General features: G+C 36.1%; 1 protein-coding gene across 7 annotated transcripts in view; it reads right to left on the reverse strand.

The window, feature by feature from the left end:
- The window catches only part of CNGB3 (cyclic nucleotide gated channel subunit beta 3), a 273,696-nt gene that overhangs the window by 56,595 nt on the left and 198,188 nt on the right, over positions 1 to 18,913 (reverse strand). For all 7 annotated transcript variants that reach the window (XM_042973520.1, XM_042973525.1, XM_042973523.1 and 4 more), the window contains 3 exons: positions 6,943 to 7,084; positions 2,322 to 2,481; positions 978 to 1,075 (listed from right to left, as the gene is read on the reverse strand). In XM_042973520.1, the coding sequence (XP_042829454.1) occupies positions 978 to 1,075; positions 2,322 to 2,481; positions 6,943 to 7,084 (400 nt within the window). The remainder of the gene's footprint in view (positions 1 to 977; positions 1,076 to 2,321; positions 2,482 to 6,942; positions 7,085 to 18,913) is intronic.

An 18,913-nucleotide genomic window follows, 5' to 3' on the forward strand; every position in this document is an offset into this window, starting at 1 on the left:
AACACATGAAAAAATGCTCAACATCACTCATCATCAGGGAAATACAAATCAAAACTACAGTGAGATACCACCTTACACCTGTCAGAATGGCTAACATTACCAACTCAGGCAACAACAGATGTTGGCGAGGATGTGGAGAAAGAGGATCTCTTTTGCATTGTTGGTGGGAATGCAAGCTGGTGCGGCCACTCTGGAAAACAGTATGGAGGTTCCTCAAAAAAAACTAAAAACAGAACTACCCTATGACCCAGCATTGCACTACTAGGCATTTATCCAAGGGATAAAGGTGTGCTGTTTCGAAGGGACACATGCACCCCCATGTTTATAGCAGCACTATCAACAATAGCCAAAGTATGGAAAGAGACCAAATGTCCATCGATGGATGACTGGATAAAGAAGATGTGGTATATATAGACAATGGAGTCTTACTCAGCAATCAAAAAGAATGAAATCTTGCCATTTGCAACTACGTGGATGGAACTGGAGGGTATTATGCTAAGTGAAATTAGTCAGAGAAAGCAAATATCATATGAATTTACTCATATGAGGACTTTAAGAGACAAAACAGATGAACATAAGGGAAGGGAAACAAAAATAATATAAAAACGGGGAGGGGGACAAAACATAAGAGACTCATAAATATGGAGAACAAACTGAGGGTTACTGGAGGGGTTGTGTGAGAGGGGATGGGCTAAATGGGTAAGGGGCACTAAGGAATCTACTCCTGAAATCATTGTTGCACTGTATGCTAATTTGGATATAAATTTTAAAAAATAAAAAATAAAATAAAAAAAATAAAGAAGTCATCTGCCAAAGACAGACCCAGTTTATTTGACTCTAACTTCATGTAAATTCTCCAGATTGCTGATTTTATTAAAACATAAGGCAATAAAAATAATAAATCTGTATACAGTAAGAGCTTAGACTTTACAGAGAAATTGATATGGTGTTTTTCTCTTAATTATAAAAGCACTTGCCTTGAACAAGTCGACTTTGCTGATGATGCTAAGGTTCATATCCACGGTGAGGGCTAACTGCATGGTGACAGGCAGTGTACTGATCAGATCTGACTCATCTTTGCAAAGACAAAAACATAAACCCACAAGCAGAATAATTAAAAAAAGTCACCAAAGTATAAGAAAATTTTTTAAATTAAGGAAACAAAATGCCAACTCTTTTTATAAACAGCTGCATCAAATTCTATATTTTTATTACTTCTATTGGACATACATACATATCACAATAGCACTATCACTTTAATGAGAGAAGAGAAGTATAGTATTTTAACTACAAATGACATAATAGCTCTGAATAGTTTCAGAACATTGTGTTTATTGAAACTTTAGATATAAAGTTTAGTGATCATGGAACAATGGCTAGTGAACTACCTGGATGGAAAAAGGATCCAGTTCTTGTCTTTTGATCTACACATTCCAGCCCTAACATCCTGGGGATGACAAGTCATAATGAGCACCACCATGTGGCATTTGAAAGCTTACTGAGCTCTGTCACTATCTTAGGTGACCTTTGTGACAACCCTAAGGTAAGTGTTCTCATTCCTGCTTTGCAGAAAGAAGAAACAGAAAAACTGAAGCTCAGACAGACTGTAAGTGACTTGTTCAATTGTGAATAATTGGTAGGTGGCTCAGCTTGGAATGGAATCTAAAAGAGAAATTGCTGAGTAAATTCAAATTATTGTTATTTACTTGCTTATTAACTCAATGAAGAATGTGAATACATTAAAGATTTGTCTGTATGTGAATGAAATGATAGGCCTTCAGGCTGATAAAATGTTCCATAAATAAATCTGCCCATTCTTAGTCTCTAGTATAGGACAAATTTCTGAGAGTTGATTATTTTTATGTTTTCTTACATCCATTTAGAAAAAAAGAATTGATACATTATATCCTTATTTTGATTCCAATATTCATTCTAAATCTGAAAATCCTTTGTATAAAGACATAACTCCTTGTTTCCAAGGGTTATTTGTCCTTAGTTCCCTCCTAAACCAAGGTGATGGAGTAGTATTTATAGTTGGAGAGAAAGAAGGAACCTGTTACTGCTCCTTTTGCTGCCCTTCCTCACTTGTCATGTCCTCAGGAATAGCTGTGGATGATCTTCCAGGATTTGCATAACCAGTAAGTTATGTCTGGGCATTTAAGGAAAAAAAAAATCTCATTGTATTAAATTAATACTTTGAAGAACATTTAGTTGTTTTCCAGTCTTTTGTTCAACTCCAATTAGTGTCTGCTTCTAACTTACAGAACTTCCATTATATGACATGCTATACAGGGATTTAATCAGTAATCTGCCTTACTTACCTAGCATTCTTTGAGAATCCCATGTATATTCATACCAAGTCCGAACCCGCTTCTGCACACTCTTAGGAATGGAATAAGTATTCATGTAGGAAATGGTATGATCCATGCTGTTTCGGAAGTTGCTCTGATTGGCTGTAGCTGCTCCAATTACATCTTGCATCTGAAACCACAAATATGGTCACTCCACACCTGGCAGAGGAACTGAAAGAGTTTTTTACAAACCCGGGTGAATTAAGAGTTTGTATGAGGTACATTCCATTCTAATGCACTAACTACTAGATTTTTAACACACTGATATTGGGTCTTAATTTCAATCATTCACATAAAACAATGGGCAAATCATATCCTCCTTTTGACCCCATACATACAACAATAGGACCCGTCTTACCATGTGAAGTTTTTGGGAGGATTCAGTCACATAATGCATGCATCTGCACACAATCTTCTTTGCAAACTTGTATATTACTGAAAAGATGTTGGTTGATATTTTAAAAATTATACAGCTTATGCTTATTCAAGGGATATACAAGGAAAGTTGAGCAATTACCTGGCAAAATGTTTAGTCCATTTTGGTGAGTCTCACTTTGAAAGAATCTTTCAAGACTATCCAGTGTGGCTGGCTATATAGACTCAATTCATCATGAAATTGCAACCTCTGTACTTCCCTTTGTGTTGTTTAGACAGATAAAATCAAATCTCATCATGCTTAAGGCACAGTATTCAGCAGAAGTTGAAATGTGCTGAAATTACTGAAGCATCATCTACTGCTGTGACAATACTTAAGGAACTGTCAGGTTTTAGTTCTTGGATGTTTATAACTCAGCCATAAAAACCCACTCTAGGTTAAAAGCTGATCTTTAAGGTCTCAGCACAAAAAAGATATATAGCTTGACTCTTCCTCTCACATAGAGGGAAGCAAGTGGTTGTAAATTTGCTTTGACTGTAGGTTTATAATACGGAGGAAAACCAGAGTCTTGCTTTTATATTCTCAAGACTTTGCTCATTCATTCTAGTAGCTGAGCCTTTCTGCTTATGGAAAAACTACTCATTCTTTGAAGTCTACCTCAAATGGCTTTTATTGTGGTGCCTTCCTCAGTTTCCATTTTTAGAGTCAATAAGTTCTTCTTATCAAAAGTATCTGCTGAGGAGCTATGCAGATAGTCAAACTAGATACATCTATTTCAGTCTCTGACTTCCTCCTTGGGGGTTATTCCAAATGTTCTTCTGCAACCTTAGTTACTAGATCTCCTTTTTACAAGCCATTCTTGGCAGATGGAGAACATTACCAACTCACCTAAGGCCGTGAGAATTGGGACGTTAGGGGTTGGGTTGGGAAATTTAATAAAGTTTAAATTGGGAGCCGAGGACAATTAAAGGCATTATTGATCAATGTTGAAGGCCCAGAATTTATAGCGACAGGAATCTGAATGGTTTATGTGCTATCCTTCAGCAATGATGGTTTTGGTAGTGAGGTGAAGAATACATGTATTTCATGATGTGTTCCACATTAGGTGAAGAAAATGCCAGTCTTTATTAATTGTATCAGAGACTAGAATATTGTAGTTAAAATGTGATGATCACATCCAGGGTGTAGTTCTTGGTGTGGTTATATATGGGAATTTTGAATAAATGGGGATTTTGTCCCAGTCTCTCTTTTGTTTTTAACTGTTTTCCTCAGCATTTTTTAGTCACTGTGAAAGTTTAACCACAAATCTGTACCTCCTGTCTCAATCTTATTTTTTTGTGACAGGAGGGGGTGGCAGGCTCTAGTATTACATTTTCAGTGGCTTGATATTTCTTCCTGTTCCTGTTGGAACCTCGAATTCAGTGTAAAGGCAGATGTGGTGTGGTGTGGTGTGTAAAGCAACACTTCTCAAACTTTCATGTGCATATAAATCACCTGAAAATATTGTTAAACTGTAGATTCTGATTCCTTAGTTCTGGGGTAAGGTCTGAAATCTGAATTTCCCAAGTGCTGCTTCTGCTGCTAGTCCAAAGACCACATACTATATAGCAAAAGAACTGAACTCAAACTAGATATAATTTTTTAATCTTGTAGACATTGACTTGGACACAGTAAGTGCTAAATACATATTAGATTTTACTATTACTATCAACATTTCATGGCTGTATCATTTCACTGTGTGAATTACATGTATGAATTAGGTATGCCTCTTAATCTCTTTACACTGGAGTTGCCTCATCTATAAAAGTGGGACAGCAATGAAGGGGATGTGGCTACCTCACACAGAATTTTATGAGAAATTATGAAATAATTTTATTTTTGCTATTTAAGTTCAAATTAATTGCATTAACCAGCTTTCCATTTTCAGTCATTGATGCAGTGACTAAGCCACTAAGATTATGATATTTTATACTTACAGTTTTTTTTTAAGCAGGCTTCATGCCAAGTGTGGAGCCCAATGTAGGGTTTGAACTCATTACTCTGAGATCAAGACCTGTGCTGAGATCAGGATTTGGACGCTTAACTGACCGAGCCACCCAGGTGCCCCTATACTTACAATTTTTAACTGTTTGTGTATTCTTCCCAAACCTGAATATTTTCTAGAGTTTCCTTTACAGTCTCTCTCTCCATGATGTTACCATATTCAGGCTGGAGTTGCCATATCCCTATATATCCCTATATATCATGGTATTAACCATGTTTTTTTATTTTTTGTATTTTGATGATTTGATATCTGGTACTATCCTGTCCAGAGTTAGCTGATTCCGAGAGATCACAAACAACTCCACTGTGAGTGGGCTTTTATAGGCAAAGTAATCAATGTAGAGGCCATACTCCCAACAGCCTTCTTTATTGGGCTCTCATATTCCAGGCTACTATCCACCTGATCCACCGAATCACTCCAGAGCCAAGTACCAGACAGAGACAGTTCCTAAATCCTAGAACCTGCTAAAATTATCCAAACTAGCCAATCCTAAATCTGTTACCCTGCTTAACCTGCTCCTTCCCTGGTGCTTCCCATGTGTCTCCCTTGGCATATTGTGACCCTTCCTTTTGAGTCTGTTTGTCTAACAAACTATCTTATCAATGCCAATTGTCTCTTGATTTGTTGGCTTCACCATACCTAAATAATAATAAAACCTCCTTTTTATTTTTTATTACTTTTTAAAGTGTTTACTTATTTATTTTGAGAGAGTGAGCAAGTGCATGCAAGTAGGGGAAGGGCAGAGAGAAAGGGAGAGACAGAATGCCAAGTAGACTTTGTGCTGTCAGTGCAGAGTCTGACACGGGGCATGATCTCAAGAACGCATGAGATCATGACCTGAGCTGAAATTAAGAGTCCAACACTTAACTGACTAAGCTACCCAGGTGCCCCAATAAAATCTACTTTTAAAGACAGTATCATCTCCTCCAATTCATATTATATTTTGATAATCTTCCTGAATTTCTCCTTTGTTCAAATTCCCCCTTGGCTGACTTCCTACTGCCTTTTAAGATAAAGTTCAACATCTTTAACACTCAGAGCCCTAAAATATTTTGTCTTTATGTACATCTCTAACCTTATTTACAAGCATCCTTCACTCCAGTCATGCTGGTACTCCTTCTATTTCCTCAAACATACTTGTTTTATATTGTTGCTATCTTTCACACACTATTTCTGATTGACTGGACTATCTGTCTATAATGACTGAATCCTATCTGTTTTATTAAGATGTTGCAAATACATTCTTCTCCAGGAAAACTCATGGAAAACTTCCCTTTTCTTAACTAATATAATACAGCTTTCAAACTTTCCTCTGGTACTTACCATGGATAGCAGGTCCTGATATTCATTGATGTAGGATTTGAGTTTTGACTACTTGTGGTCAGCTTCAAATGTTATTAAAATAGCTTTTATTGCAAAATATTGTTAAAGCATGCAATTTATTCATACCACTGTGAGTGTGGTGAATGAGAAAGAATAATTTATCTAGTGGGAATAGTCAAATAGTCATTTTGTGAATTTGTCTAACTCTACCCAGCATACAAATCTCAACATGGGGCTTTTTTGTTCCCAAACATATGGCATATGAAGTACCTTCCAAGGAAGTATAACTTCTAAAAAGCTATGTTGTCCAGCTTTTTTTTCTTATGAATCTGGGAATGCACAAAGATACTGGGTTCTATGCCTTGCAAATGCCAACTACCTTGCGGTAGTTATTTGTGTTTGTTTAACTTTCTTACTAGACTGTGATTCCTTGAGAATAAGGACAAAGAGATGCCATAGTAAACATTTATGAACCAATGACTTATTAATTAAATTTATTTAAATGGCATTTGGGAGCCTCTGAAGTTGATTTTAATCCAGGGATTTTATGAAAATGTATGAAGTTTAATTAAAGAAGGGAGATTTTAAAGGTTTTTCAGGAAATTCCAAGTTAATAAGTCAATTTAGAAACTTGACTTTCTCTGGGAGCCTAACCTGACATTGTGGACAGGTCTTCTGATAGATTTAATGGTTTAAAAATTCAAAGGCAATGTTGGCTCATTCACATCCTCCTCCAATTCATTAAAATAGATGAAAGATTGATTTTTTTCTTCTGTAAATTTACAAAGACTTATTAGCCTTTCAAAAATAGCAGTATTATGTATTTAGAGATTCATATCTCCATTTACCTGACCAATTAAGCTGGAGAACACAAAAACTCCAGAAAAAAAATTCACCAGTTGAAAAACAATTTCAAATGATGTTTGTGGTTCTGGAAGGCCCCCAATAGTAATTAAAGTTCGAACGGCCCAGTAATAGCATCTCAGGTACCTGTGAAAAGAAAATATATCCATTTTGCCTTTTATTAGCACATTAAAATAGCACTATGCTTGGGAGTACAGATCACTACTAAATTATAACACATTTCCTCCTAATCAAGATTTTCTTTCTATAGGAAACATTAGCAAATACCATGTGTACCAACATAAACTTCTCAATAAACATAGTGAAATGACTAAATAATTAGTCCTAAGGAGGGTGTTTACTAGGTGTTCTGCTTATCTCTTGCTGCAAAACAGATAAACTCAAAATTTAGTGGTATAAAACAACTATTTCATTAGGGCTCATAAACCTTTGGGTTGGGTATTTGTGTAAAGCCCAGCAGAGATGGCCCAGCAAGATGAGTGGACCCTCAGCTGGGGTGACTTGAATGACTGGTGGTCACTGGGCAGACTTATTGAGGCCAAATGTCTGGGAACTTGAATCTGTTGACTGGGTTTCTCTGTTCTCCACATTATATCTTTTTGGAATGCCCAAGATGTCTTCTCTCATGTGTCTGAACCTGGGCTGGCATAGTTGGAATAGCTGGGGCTGGCTGGGTATCCTTTTTTCAAGCAGCTTCTCAATATGACAAGCTTGAGCTTCCTCATACCATGGCAGTGTCAGAGTAGATGGGCTTCTTACCTGGTGGCTGGTTTCCCCCAGAGCCATAGTAGTCCTGACAGTAGCTATACAGTTTCTTATAACTCAGAAGTTGAGGAAAGGGATATTTGGATCCACCTTACAATGAGAGGAGCAGCAAAGAATTTGAGGGCATCTTTAAAGTACCACACTAGTGATTTGTGAGATCAAGGATATTTATAAAGATTGGAGAGCTTTTTATAGTGTAGATACAGTTATTTTTACTTATAGAAAATATAGCAGATATGTTCCTCCTCTCTCTTCTCTACTTACATCTTCTTACAGTATTCATTATATAAACCATGACAGGGACAGAGACGTATGGACCTCAATCTTAAAAGGGAAATTTCTCTTGGGTATAACAGGTAATTTATCTAGAAATTTAGTATTGAAGAAAATCAATAATAATAATATACTTGATTAATATAATAGTCAAGTTTAGAAATATACTTGATAAAGATTCTGTACTTAACTTGAACAATTGAAAGTGGAGAGACTGGTATCCTAAGAGCCCAGATAGGAAGACAATCAGGAATCAAAGCAACAGAAAAGAATATAATAAAGATTAGGACAGAACATGTAAGATTCACTTAACTACAAATGTCTATTTGGGGCTGAATACGGGAGCCCCCAAATATATAAAACAATTACTCACAAACATAAGCAACCTTATTGATAAGAATGTGGTAATTGCAGGGGACTTTAATACCCCACTTACAACAATGGATAGATCATCTAGACACACGGTCAATAAAGAAACAAGGGCCCTGAATGATACATTGGATCAGATGGACTTGACAGATATATTTAGAACTCTGCATCCCAAAGTAACAGAATATACTTTCTTCTCGAGTGCATGTGGAACATTCTTCAAGATAGATCACATACTGGGTCACAAAACAGCCCTTCATAAGTATACAAGAATTGAGATCATACCATGCATACTTTCAGACCACAATGCTATGAAGCTTGAAATCAACCACAGGGAAAAGTCTGGAAAACCTCCAAAAGCATGGAGGTTAAAGAACACCCTACTAAAGAATGAATGGGTCAACCAGGCAATTAGAGAAGAAATTAAAAAATATATGGAAACAAACAAAAATGAAAATACAACAATCCAAACGCTTTGGGATGCAGCGAAGGCAGTCCTGAGAGGAAAATACATTGTAATCCAGGCCTATCTCAAGAAACAAGAAAAATCCCAAATACAAAATCTAACAGCACACTTAAAGGAAATAGAAGCAGAACAGCAAAGGCAGCCTAAACCCAGCAGAAGAAGAGAAATAATAAAGATCAGAGCAGAAATAAACAATTTAGAATCTAAAAAAACGGTAGAGTAGATCAATGAAACCAGGAGTTGGTTTTTTGAAAAAATAAACAAGATTGATAAACCTCTAGCCAGGCTTCTCAAAAAGAAAAGGGAGATGATCCAAATAGATAACATCATGAATGAAAATGGAATTATTACAACCAATCCCTCAGAAATACAAGCAATTATCACGGAATACTATGAAAAATTATATGCCAACAAACTGGACAACCTGGAAGAAATGGACAAATTCCTAAACACCCACATACTTCCAAAACTCAACCAGGAGGAAATAGAAAGTTTGAACAGACCCATAACCAGCGAAGAAATTGGATCAGTTATCAAAAATCTCCCAATAAATAAGAGTCCAGGACCAGATGGCTTCCCAGGGGAGTTCTACCAGACGTTTAAAGCAGAGATAATACCTATCCTTCTCAAGCTATTCCAAGAAATAGAAAGGGAAGGAAAACTTCCAGACTCATTCTATGAAGCCAGTATTACTTTGATTCCTAAACCAGACAGAGACCCAGTAAAAAAAGAGAACTACAGGCCAATATCCCTGATGAATATGGATGCAAAAAGTCTCAATAAGATACTAGCAAATCGAATTGAACAGTATATAAAAAGAATTATTCACCATGATCAAGTGGGATTCATTCCTGGGATGCAGGGCTGGTTCAACATTCACAAATCAATCAAAGTGATACATCACATTAATAAAAGAAAAGAACCATATGATCCTGTCAGTCGATGCAGAAAAAGCATTTGACAAAATTCAGCATCCTTTCTTTTTTTAAAAAAAATTTTTTTAACTTTTATTTATTTTTGAGACAGAGAGAGACAGAGCATGAACTGGGGAGGAGCAGAGAGAGAGGGAGACACAGAATCTGAAACAGGCTCCAGGCTCTGAGCTGTCAGCACAGAGCCCGATGCGGGGCTTGAACTCACGGACCGTGAGATCATGATCTGAGCCGAAGTCGGATGACCAACCGACCGAGCCACCCAGGCGCCCCTCAGCATCCTTTCTTAATAAAAACCCTCGAGAAAGTCGGGATAGAAGGAACATAGTTAAACATCATAAAAGCCATTTATGAAAAGCCCACAGCTAACATCATCCTCAATGGGGAAAAACTGAGAGCTTTTCCCGTTAGATCAGGAACACAACAGGGATGTCCACTCTCACTGCTGTTGTTTAACATAGTGTTGGAAGTTCTAGCATCAGCAATCAGACAACAAAAGGAAATCAAAGGCATCAAAATTGGCAAAGATGAAATTAAGCTTTCACTTTTTGCAGATGACATTATATTATACATGGAAAATCCAATAGACTCCACCAAAAGTCTGCTAGAACTGATACATGAATTCAGCAAAGTCGCAGGATACAAAATCAATGTACAGAAATCAGTTGCATTCTTATACACTAATAATGAAGCAACAGAAAGACAAATAAAGAAACGGATCCCATTCACAATTGCACCAAGAAGCATAAAATACTTAGAGATAAATCTAACCAAAGATGTAAAAGATCTATATGCTGAAAAGTATAGAAAGCTTATGAAGGAAATTGAAGAAGATACAAAGAAATGGAAAAACATTCTGTGCTCATGGGTTGGAAGAATAAATATTGTCAAAATGTCAATACTACCCAAAGCTATCTACACATTCAAAATTGCACCAGCATTCTTCTCGAAACTAGAACAAGCAATCCTAAAATTCATATGGAACCACAAAAGGCCCCGAATAGCCAAAGTAATTTTGAAGAAGACCAAAGCAGGAGGCATCACAATCCCAGACGTTAGCCTCTACTACAAAGCTGTCATCATCAAGACAGCATGGTATTGGCACAAAAACAGACACATAGACCAACGGAATAAAATAGAAACCCCAGAACTAGACCCACAAACGTATGGCCAACTCATCTTTGACAAAGCAGGAAAGAACATCCAATGGAAAAAAGACAGTCTCTTTAACAAATGGTGCTGGGAGAACTGGACAGCAACATGCAGAAGGTTGAAACTAGACCACTTTCTCACACCATTCACAAAAATAAACTCAACATGGATAAAGGACCTGAATGTGAGACAGGAAACCATCAAAACCTTAGAGGAGAAAGCAGGAAATGACCTCTCTGACCTCAGCCGTAGCAATCTCTTACTTGACACATCCCCAAAGGCAAGGGAATTAAAAACAAAAATGAACTCTTGGGACCTCATGAAGATAAAAAGCTTCTGCACAGCAACGGAAACAACCAACAAAACTAAAAGGCAACCAACGGAATGGGAAAAGATATTTGCAAATGACATATCGGACAAAGGGCTAGTATCCAAAATCTATAAAGAGCTCACCAAACTCCACACCTGAAAAACAAATAATCCAGTGAGGAAATGGGCAGAAAACATGAATAGACACTTCTCTAAAGAAGACATCCAGATGGCCAACAGGCACATGAAAAGATGTTCAACATTGCTCCTCATCATGGAAATACAAATCAAAACCACACTCAGATATCACCTCACACCAGTCAGAGTGGCCAAAATGAACAAATCAGGAGACTATAGATGCTGGCGAGGATGTGGAGAAACGGGAGCCCTCTTGCACTGTTGGTGGGAATGCAAACTGGTGCAGCCGCTCTGGAAAACAGTGTGGAGGTTCCTCAGAAAATTAAAAATAGACCTACCCTATGACCCAGCAGTAGCATTGCTAGGGATTTACCCAAGTGATACAGGAGTACTGATGCATAGGGGCACTTGTACCCAATGTTTATAGTAGCACTCTCAACAATAGCCAAATTATGGAAAGACCCTAAATGTCCATTAACTGATGAATGGATAAAGAAATTGTGGTTTACAATTTGACAGTAAATTTCATATATTAAAAAAAAAAAAAATTAAAAAAAAAAAAAAAGAAATTGTGGTTTATATACACAATGAAATACTACATGGTAATGAGAAAGAATGAAATATGGCCCTTTGTAGCAACGTGGATGGAACTGGAGAGTGTGATGCTAAGTGAAATAAGCCATACAGAGAAAGACAGATACCATATGTTTTCACTCTTATGTGGATCCTGAGAAACTTAACAGAAACCCATGGGGGAGGGGAAGGTAAAAAAAAAAGAGGTTAGAGTGGGAGAGAGCCAAAGCATAAGAGACTCTTAAAAACTGAGAACAAACTGAGGGTTGATGGGGGGTGGGAGGGGTGGGAGGGTGGGTGATGGGTATTGAAGAGGGCATCTTTTGGGATGAGCACTGAGTGTTGTATGGAAACCAATTTGACAATAAATTTCATATCTTGAAAAAAAAAGATTCACTTAATTACATTTGGCTAAGGGTTTCATGGAGTCTATAGTGAAGTGGGAATGAAAGTTGGTATTAGTCTCATTGTGTATTTATTGTAATCTTTGTGCATGATTAGATATACTACTTGGTATATTCCATATACCACTGAATTCCTAAAGAAAAATGTGCTGTATATATACAACATCTCCATATATTATTACAGAGAGGCACTGGATTTAGTGGGTCCCATCTAGCAATTCTAGTTTCTAGGGTAGACACAGAAAAGCAGTACTGTTTACAGAATCCTAGACCTAGTTGTCTTTTTTTTTTTGTCTAGGTGTGCCACATAAATATTTGTACTTCAAGTACTCGTGTTTTAGTCTTTGAGCAAGGGTGGTCCTTTTCTTGTGAAAAAGTTTACAGTTTTCAGATCTTCAAGCAGCAGGGAGTTGGAGGTTTTCAAAGAATCAAACTGCAGTTAAAGTCAATATTCAAAAAAAGATCTAGAAAGAAATCATTCATTTTGAAATTCAATACCTTTTGAAGGATATGAGTTTGTATTTTTTTTAAAACCTGGTGGAACAGAAAAATAATTAACTCTTTGGAGGGTATGAAACCAGTGTGCCAAGAGAATAAAAATATTACCACTTTGCAATTTTTTCTAGCAAGTTTCTTTGGACTTACTAATATTACAGTGAACTGGATGTCAAAGAGAGCCACCTTGAAGAAGTACAGAATTAATTTTATGGATTGCATTTTAACTTTTCAAATTCCAATTTATAATTTCCTATTACCTGATTTAGTTTGGTCACCGACCTAGGACCTGTGGGTCTTTTTAAATTAAGGAAATATATTGAACCCAATACTATCCAGAATGGGACAGGGACTAGATTCTCTCCCTACACAGCCATCTCCCTTACAAGTGTTGGGATTACTGTCTTCTTCAAAGTCACTGCAATGTTAGCAGGAACAAATACATGAATTACTTTCTCTAATTTTCTTATTTGTGAATGCCAGGAGATAACAATCAAATGTGAAACTTAGGCATTGATTTTCCAAATCTGAAGAGTTAGCCTTGAACTATTTTTCGTTGTTTACGAATTAGTCTGCTATGTTAATTGGAAGTTTTCTGCCTTAATGCTTTGAAGTTTATTTTTGGATTCATGTCTCATGCACTCAGACATGCACAACCAAAGGTAAGATTTGTAATTTAATTAGATGGCATCTTATTGATTTTCCTAGGATTAGCTTAATTAGTCAAGTGTGTCCACCTCTAATATTAACATGCCAGGCAGATAGATCTTTTCAAGGAGATTCTATCTGGCTGATTTAATACATGAACTACCTAACAGGCTGTATATATAGCGTTCCAAGTTAGAACACTAAGGCAGAATTTGACATAAAACCATAAAAAAACATTTAGTGTTGAAAACAGAAATTCTTCTGTGAAACAAACATGATATGAAACTTTCCCCCCAAGATTTCATTATAAAAAATTTCAAATAAACAGAAGAATCATAAGAATTTTACAGTGAGCACCCACTTTTTATAGTGAACACCTAGATTCTGCTATGAACATTTTATTCTACCTGCTTTGTCACATATCCTTCCACTTTTTCATTCAGGAATCCATCTTACTTTTTGGATGCATTTCAAAGTAATTTGCCAACCATAGACACTTCCTTCTAAATACTGTGCTTTAGAATATATATGTTAACCAGAGTTTGATATTTATGTAGAGTTATTTAAAAATTTTTAAAATACATCTTAAGTATATTATTTGATGAATTTTGACAAATGTATACACTTGTGTAACCCAAACACCGATCAAGACCTAGAACATGCTACCTCTCCAGAAAGCTCCCTCATTTCTTTTCCCAGAGGTAACCACTCTTCTAATGTTTTCTACCAGAGATGAAGTTTTGCCTGTTTTAGAATTTCACACAAATGAAATCACATCACATGTACACTTTTCTGTAAGATGTCTTTCACTCAGAATAATGATTTTGAAATTTATTCATGTTGTGTGTATCAATAGTCTATGCTTTTTAATTGCTGAGTATTATGCATTGCATGAACATAGCACAGTTTGTTTATTCTCCTGTGTATGAACACCTATGCTGTCCCAAGTTTTTGGTTGTTATGAATAAACATTCTTGAATGCACTTATATGAGTTTTTAATAGACATATATTTTTTTTTATTTTGGGTAACTATTTATGTTTGAATTTTTGTTTGTAAGGTATATATTTTTTCCACGTTTTTATTTAAACTCCAGTTAGTTAACATACTGTGTAACATTAATTTCAGTGTAGAATCTAGTAATTCATCACTTACATACAACATGTAAGGTGTACGTTGAATTGTAAAAGAAATCGTCAAATCTTTTCCCAAAGTGGTTGCCATTTTGCGTTCCCTTCAACAATGTATGAGGGTTTCATTTGCTTCACGTTCTTAACCTAACACTTGGTATTTACAGTCTTTTTATTTTTGCTATTGTGGTGGATGTGTAGTGGGACATGTGACTTTTTTTTTAAAGTAGGTTTCACGCCCAGCACAAGCCTAGTGTGGGGCCTGAACTGATGACCTTGAGATCAAGACTTGAGCTGAGATCAAGAGTCTGACACTTAACTGACTGAGCCACCCAGGCACCCTGGGTAAATGCAATTTTTAACAGGATCTAATTTAATACTTTATGTGTGGATTTTCTTAACTGCTGCTATCCATCTTAGTCCCAAATTTCTGTAAATTTATCACTGGAGGCACTGAGTATGAGGGAACATGTTCACATTAGAAGGTAAGTTCCAAAAAGACAGCTATTTATGGACTTAGCACAATAAGAGTTTAATAATATTTGTTGAATGATATGAAAGAATAAGTGAATGGTTATGCACACCTAGACTTATTGAAATAAAAACATGGGAAGACTACATCTGTGAGCACATCTGTGAAATCTCCTTCCAGACTCCTCCCTGTCATGCTGCCAGCTGCCTTTCCTCTCCTTTCTGGTCCACTAAACTCATTGCTGTTCTGGTATGTTTCTGTTACATCCAAAGGGTGTGTAGTGTCTAGTGTGAAGACTTTTCTTCTTTCTTTTCTCTTTTCTTTTCCCTCCCCTCCCCCCTCCCCTCCCTCCTTCCCTCTTTCCCTCCCTTCCTTCCTTCCTTCCTTCCTTCTCTGCCGGTGTCTGAACTGAAGTATAGGAGATCCTGAATAATTACCTTCATCTATCTCAGTCTCATCATCTTTATGTGTAGAATGAAGGGTGGTAAGTTGTCCTAAATTTCCCTAGCACTATGGTATAGTAAATTCATTCCTTCCTTACCCTGTCGAAAATCATGATTCCCATGACAGCTTTGCATGGTTTCTACTCTTGCATTTGAAGGTATATATTTTAAGGATTGGGGCTAGGCATTTAAGACATTTGTGGACACTCGGAAATTTATGCCAGTAAATGACTAAACTGTGGTATACATGGACAAAGGACAAAGGTACATTGGGGATATTTCTGTGTTCCAAATAACCTTAACTACTTATGTTTTCTTTTTGAGCTAAGCCTTTTCCTTCTTTGTCAAATTTCACAGTTGACTGAAGGATGCCATCTATTCAATATGAATGAAAATGACTCCTTGTCTTCTATTGAAATGAACAGACATTATTATTCTGGTAAGGATTAATGGAATAGAATTAAACTTGACTCTTATTTTAATTGTTCACAATGTTCTACTTATGATCCACAATTTGCTGCCTAATTCTAATGAGGGCAAAGGCTATGAGTCCAGTGGCCTCATAAACAACCTTCACTTTATAGGTCATCAGAAACTATCACAAGGGTTAAGTAAGAAATGCTTTGGGCTTACAAAGCCAAGAGTATTATGAAGAGATAGAAGGGGTATAGTAGTGGATGGTGATGTTTAAAAACTTCGAGGAAAATGTAAGTATGTTAATAACTACCATATGCAATCTTACAATATATAAACATGCAGCAGCATTTATATATTATAAATACATATAAAACATATACAAAATACATGTGCCCCTGACAGCTGGTAATAGGATTATTAGAGCTTAGTTTTGAGTAAGAACCCTTCAATGAGCAGAGCAGAGCCTATGAAGTAATTCTTATCTTGATAATCAGAGAATGTGGGCTGTATGATACCAATGCTGTGAAATGTAGTGAAAATTGCCTATTGGCAAGAAAACTACCACTTTTTGTAATTTTCCATGAATGATTAAAAAGAATGGGTGGTTTCTAATTCTTGGGTGCAAAGAGCTATTTTTATCTGTTAAATTAAGCTTGTTTTAAAAAGCTTCTGCACAGGGTGAAGGAAACAATCAACAAAACTAAAAGGCAATCTTTGGAACAGGAAGAGATATTTGCAAATGACATCTCTGATAAAGGGTTAGTATCCAAAACCTATAAAGAACTTATAAAACTCAACACCCAAAACCCAAAAAAATCCAGTGAAGAAATGGGTAGAAGACATGAACAGACACTTTTCCAAAAGAAGACATCCAGATGGCTAACAGACACATGAAAAGATGCTCAACACCACTCATCATCAGGGAAATACAAATCAAAACCACAATGAGATGCCACCTCACACCTGTCAGGATGGCTAGAATTAACAACTCAGGAAACAACAGATGTTGGCAAGGATGTGGAGAAAGGAGACCCCTTTTGCACTGTTGGTGGGAATGCAAATTGGTTCAGCCACACTGGAAAACAGTATGGAAGTTCCTCAAAAATTTAAAAATAGAACTACCCTACGACTGAGCAATTGCACTACTAGGTATTTATACAAAAGGATACAAAAGTGCTGATTTGAAGGGGCACATGCACTCTGATGTTTATATAGCAGCGTTATCAATGATAGCCAAAAATATGGAAAGAGTGCAAATGTCCATTGACTGATGGATAAAGAAGTTGTGACTGATGAATGGATAAAGATGTAATATATATATATATATATATATATATATATATATGTATAATGTAATATTATTCTGCCATGAAAAAGAATGAAATCTTGCCATTTGCAGTGAAGTGGATGGAGCTGGAGTGTATTATGCTAAACAAAATAAGTTAGTCAGAGAAAGACCAATACCATATGATTTCACTCATGTGGAATTTAAGAAACAAAATAGATGAACATTAGGGGAAAGAAAAAAAGAGGGAGGCAAACCATAAAAGAGACTCTTAACTATAGAGAAAAAACTGAGGGTTGCTGGAAGGGAGGTGGGTGGGGGGAAGGGTTAAATGAGTGATGGGTATTAAGGAAGGCATTTGTTGTGATGAGCACTGAATGTTGTATATAAGTGATTAATCGCTAAATTCTACTCCCGAAACCAATGTTACATTAGATGTTAAGTAACTAGAATTTAAGTAAAACTAGAAGCATAAAAAAAATCGAGCTTGTTAAGTGGGTTCTCAAATCTTTTATATCTTTACTTATTGTTTTGGTTGCTTGGTCAATAAATAGTTGTGCGTTGATATCGCACACTTTGATGGCACATTTGCCAATTTCTCTTCCTTCTATTAATTTTTGCTCTATGACTTTCTTTGATTTATTGTATTTTATTAGCATATACACATTTAGAATTGGGATATACTGATGGTGAATTGAAATTTATACCATTTTATGGTAATCTTTTTATATACAATAATTAAAAAAATTTTTTTTAACATTTATTTATTTTTTGAGAGACAGAGACAGAGCATGAGCGGATAGGGGACAGAGAGAGAGGGAGTCACAGATTCCGAAGCAGGCTCCAGGCTCTGAGCGGTCAGCACAGAGCCTGACACGGGGCGCAAACTCACAAACCGCAAGATCATGACCTTGAGCCAAAGTCGGACTCTTAACCGACTGAGCCACCCAGGTGCCCCTAGAATAATTTTTGTTTTAAAGTCTATTCTGACTAATATTAATTGGCAATCTCTTTAAGTTAGTGAATTTAGTCCATATTAATTTATTGTGCTTAACCGACTGAGCCACCCAGGCGCCCCTAGAATAATTTTTGTTTTAAAGTCTATTCTGACTATTATTAATTGGCAATCTCTTTAAGTTAGTGAATTTAGTCCATATTAATTTATTGTGCTTATTGGTATATTTTAAGTTGTTTCTACTATCTTATTTTGTGTTGTTTTGCCTTTCTGCTTTTCTATTTTCTATATTTCTCCCCAGAACTTCCTTACTTTGTTTTTGCCTTTTTTTTTTTTTTTGGACTTGTTGAAATTTTTTTTTTTTAGTTTTTTCATTCCTTTTTTTCCCCCTTCTACTGAGTAAAAAGTTATGTTCTTTATTTCTGTTCCACAGTGGCTATCTCACCATTCTGCTCCAAGTTATTAGACACATTTATTTTTTAGACTTTGGAGACTCTTTTTACTTTGTAGAGAATTCAATAATTATTGAAAACTACTTTATTGTAATTTATTTAGAAATGTATATTATAACAAGTAATTTTATGACAAAAATTATAAATAATATATTTTGTCTTTTAGAGAAGAGGTGCTTTGGATATCTGGTCTGCACTAGAGTGGGAATTATAATTCTAAAATATTAGCAAACATTAGCTTAAATTTCTTATGGGTTGAAGCTGGTTTCTTTTTTCTT

The sequence above is a fragment of the Panthera tigris genome, chromosome F2 (genome assembly GCF_018350195.1).
Source record: "Panthera tigris isolate Pti1 chromosome F2, P.tigris_Pti1_mat1.1, whole genome shotgun sequence".
Classification (NCBI taxonomy): Eukaryota; Metazoa; Chordata; class Mammalia; order Carnivora; family Felidae; genus Panthera; species Panthera tigris.